This window comes from Acyrthosiphon pisum, chromosome A1 (assembly GCF_005508785.2).
Source record: "Acyrthosiphon pisum isolate AL4f chromosome A1, pea_aphid_22Mar2018_4r6ur, whole genome shotgun sequence".
Taxonomy (NCBI): domain Eukaryota; kingdom Metazoa; phylum Arthropoda; class Insecta; order Hemiptera; family Aphididae; genus Acyrthosiphon; species Acyrthosiphon pisum.
In genome coordinates, this window is record NC_042494.1 from 43,365,331 (window position 1) to 43,370,257 (window position 4,927).

The 4,927-nt window shown below is 30.3% G+C and overlaps 1 protein-coding gene across 2 annotated transcripts in view; it reads left to right on the forward strand.

The window, feature by feature from the left end:
* Positions 1-4,927, forward strand: part of LOC100164266 (glycogenin-1) — a 16,863-nt gene continuing 11,936 nt past the window's right edge. The window contains exon 1 of one of the 2 annotated variants that reach the window (XM_008181876.3): positions 1-502. In XM_008181876.3, coding sequence (XP_008180098.1) covers positions 490-502 — 13 coding nt within the window. In that variant the 5' untranslated portion in view covers positions 1-489. The remainder of the gene's footprint in view (positions 503-4,927) is intronic. The other variant, XM_003242442.4, reaches the window with a different exon arrangement.

The following is a 4,927-nucleotide window of genomic DNA, read 5'->3' on the forward strand; positions in this document are numbered from 1 at the left end:
GTACGCGTCGAGTCGCGCGTCATTCTCGTGCAGCAGTGCACATTGACCGGATCTCGTCGTCGTAGTCGTCGTCGTCGTTTTCGTCGTTCGCCGCTTGATTTCCGGGAGGAAAAGGAAACTTACTCACCAAAACACATCCGATATAATAACAATAATCCACAAAATACAATACCACCGCCGCCGTAAATACTAAAATAAAAAGTCATCAATTAAAATTTGAATTTTTTCCTCCCAGTCTCGACATCGCCCGCGAAGTATATAACACACACTCACACGTACTTGGAGTGACGTAAAACGCACAGCAAATATCGTTGTGCAACGGACCGACCGACCCCGACCAGAGACACGCGCAAGTATACCACGGTCGCACGCGAGTGTCCGGTGACCTGAGTGCACGCCCGCTGCATCAGGACAACAGAGTCGGAGGAGATATACAATATTTTACATCCATACTGTCGACGACGAACGGTGAAAAGCGATACGCGAATCATGTCATCACCGAGTGAGTAAAACTATCACCGTGCAATATGTTATACGCTATATATTATTATTATAATATACGCCATACAGGGTGTATTGGGTGGATATGACGTCGGTCGTAATATTTTTTTGTCGCGCTCATGTGCCGAAAATTTAGAACGGATAGTTACTCGATAAAATATACTTTTATCTACTGTATATTATTGTATTACTATCCAAATAGGTTTAATACGAGTCATCGCGAACGTAGCGATAGTTTTGACTAATATACTAGGTAACCTATATATCAAATACCAGCCGGTATAGATGGGTTACTCCCGTGCTGCTGTTCAATGAAACATAATCTTGGCGAATCTAGATACCTAGGTCCATTGTGGATTACTGTATAATTTCGATGTAGAAACTGATTCGGAGACAGCAGAGGCGTGACAAAAAATAGTATGTGAGGCTCAAAATATAGGTACCATTTTGGTGTTCATTCTCAATGTAAAATTATCGAAGCCACCAGATACCTACACTCTATATAATATTATGCAGTAGACAGTCCTCGTAAGATGTGTTTTTATACTTCATATTTATATAGTATTATTATTGCGTATGAGTTTTCGATTTCCGCTCCCTGCAATATCGTGACTTTATCTCACGATTTCGTTCTCGGGGCGACGACTGGACCGCGACCGCGTGTTTTCTTATACAGTATCTGCTATATGTTATAATATACAGGCACGCTCGTCGATGACGGTGGTTTTTCAGTCCCACAATCGTCTACGATTTCTTTGAGTAGGAAGTGTTACTAACCTGTACTGTGTAGTGTATATACGATAACACGAAATCGAACTAGTTTCCACATTTGTATACAGCGCCTATGTGCGAGCTTTTTACATAGTTTTTCGGTAAAATGCTTTTTGTAAACCACAAAGATCATTTATCGAATATTGCCCTGTACAATAGTTCATATATAACAGTCGTTAAAAACCGTGAACAACGGCAAAGTAATGGTGAATATGATGCAATTGCGATTGATTGATTAAGTTTTTGACAGAAATTCATCGTTTTTGTGCGACAAAAAACTCACATAGACTGAACAAAATAAAACGTATTTTTAAATGAGAACCGCCCCTGTGACCTCGTTAGGTTATTTGATTTTTGAAAAACTTTTTCCCTCCACCTGTACAATTATAACTGACCCTATCGGGTTGTTGAACGAAACAGGGACGACAGTGACACAGATGTATAGTCATTACAATTTTTCCCGTTTTCCACATATACGTCTATATATAGGTATATCTCGTAGCCAGTGGTCCGCTCTATTATTACATCGACGACTGCGCAGTTATAACTGCGCATAATACTCATCTCTCGATTTTTGGTAGTGCGTTTTTTTTGCTTATAATTATATTGACCCTGTAGCTTTGACGTGTATAAAGATCGTCATATTATGGTGGTAAATCTCAAAATACATTTTATTTAATGCGACCGCAATAATCTACATTTTTGATAGTGATGATATTTTGACCAGCTATACATAGCCACTAAACAAATGTTTCTTTTAGCCTTATCTTTAATAACTCATCGAAACGGGATTACCTATTCACCGTGGACTATTATCATGCCAAAAGGTGTTCCGCAGGCCGTAGATAACAACGAAGAATTATATACATAATAATATGCCAATTACACCAAATTTTAATTATATAACTTTTATATATTTTCCACATTTGGCACTGTCGATTTCCAATTAGTCGCAATATATAATATATTTGAAATCATTGTAAATTTAAATAATGTTATTGAGTACTATAATTTTTTCAAGTTGTACAATAAATTCGACTGTGAGCATTTCATATATTAAAAATTTTAATACATACCGACGAGCAACAAAATAAGTTAAGTGTAGGCCAATTGTATATGTTATACAGCTTTTATTTTTTAGTAGGGATATTATTACACATGATTTGCAATTATAATTTTTTTCTTCACTACTGTTTAAGTAAAAGGTACATCGGTACTTAAAAGAAAATTTTTTAGTAAACGATTTACAACCTAACTTACACATAAATAGTATATAATAGTAAGTATGTAATTTCGATCACATAAATCAATGTTACTATATTTAACTTTGAATTCTATGTCGAAATTGTTTTGAATTTAAATATATTTTACCGTATTTTGAACTTGGCTTCAAATAATTATGTTTATAGATAAACTTTAAAATTAGCACAATTATATTATGTCTGGCATAAGGTTTATACCTACATTTTTGGCGAGATAAATAGGAGCTTATTTACAATTTTGAGTTTTGAGCTTTGAAATAATCATGACTTAATCTATTAGGAAATGTTATTGGTTATTTTTTTTAAAATTACCAATCAAATTTTAATATGTATTACATTAAAAATTATAATGAGATCTAGTAGGAACTTAAATGTATTAATATTTATTATACTGATGCTAATTGTATACAGTATTGGCCAATGAAGTAACTATGTACTTCACTGGTTTGGATTTTTAGAAAACTTAGATAATGAATTTAATTAGATTTTGGACAGTGTTATATTAGTGATTAAATAACATATAACTTCATAAACGAGCGACGGCCGGTTAATGCCGTTAATGGTTATTATAAACGAGTTAGGGCCGTTCTTACAATATCCGGTTAAAGTTAACCGACACTTAACCGGCAGAATTCGGCCATTCTTATAAAAAGGGTAATAAGCAATAACTATAACCAATTGACATAATATTTTTGGTATACATTATATTAGGTAATTAAGATGACATTAAATTAAATCATTAATGTTGAATAATATATTTATTTTACATTTGTTATAGTTTGATAAATTATAAATGGGTTTTTCACAACAAAAATATACATAGTTAATTATTAATTTCCTTTGATTTTAAAATTTAAATAAAAGTTAAATTTTAATTTTTAATGTTGACAATATAATAACATAATAATCGTAATTTAAATTATCTCGAGTATAAGTACCTACTTACTCAAATTACTACTGATCTTGTTTATTAAATTCGGTAATGTCGAATTGTTGACTAAATTAACTTTACGATTGAATAATATGTAGAAGCTTTACCTACTGGTTTTGCGTTGCGATTAGTGTTAACGACCTTAATTTTTTTCAGAGGCCTATTATATACTTTAATAGGTACTCACAGTATCATCTCTTTTATGCTAAAGATTACCAAATACAAGTTCGTAGTTAAAAGTAATTCATTAACACCATAAATATTAAGTTACCTACTTAATAGATAAATACGTGGTTTGATACATAATGAATATAATTTAAAATTTAAATATCTATTTATTTATTATTATGATTTAAAAATTTTAAAAATTATATATATTTGGTACGGTATCATTAATATATTAAAATAATATACACATGTGACAATTTCTATACCTACTTTTAAGATATAACCTAGTGTATACGTTTAAAGATATTATACATTTAAATGAAATACTTACTTCAAAGTGTTTAAAATCAATCGAAATATAAAACTAATCGACTGATGATAACAAAATATTATAAGTATATGACGTTTATTACTTATATGACTACATACAGCTGCTACAATAATAGGCATGTCGTATACTTTTTTCCAAAACTAATTTTCTTATGCAATGAATACACGTGTAGGTACCTACTATTCAACTATTTGATATTCGATATGAGCCTATAACATTCAAATAATATAAAATATGATATTGATTCATTATCAGTATTTTATAATAGCAACTGTCTACAGTAAAATTATATTATTATTTTATAATAGGCAGTAAATTTGTACAGTTCTGTGCTGTTAAAATATTTGTGCGTTAGTAAACTTTAACTCTGATAATAATTATTTAGATTAATTGTTCAAAAAACTTTTATATATATGTGTAGTTGAACAGCTATTAGCTAGGTTTATAATATTTTAGTACCTATTTACCTGAAGGTCTTTAGATATATATTTATATTTTTTAATGGCTCAAACGTCTTATCATGTTATTTTTAGATTCAAAGTCAAATGCCGGAATATATGATATTATAATAATTTAATTTTTTAATTACGATTGGTTACACTTTAGTACATACGTTTCAATGTAGATAACCCAAAAAATGACCTAGGCTTATTCTAATTTATTTAAAGAAAATGCAATTTGTATAATTAAATTAAAATAAATTACTATTTATTATTATTATTATTATTATTGGTCAAACACAACTTTGGCTTCATAGGCCATTATTTTTTTTACGTTCACATATATTAACTAAAGCCTAAAGGTACTTTAAGAAAAATTAGATACTTATTTATGTAATTCATAATTATTATTATTTTAGATTCTGAGTGGAACGATGAATGTATTGATTTTACAATGATGTATGTTTTTTTATTTATTTTTTATTTTTTTGTGTCTGTGTACACGATAAATAGTCGAAATAAT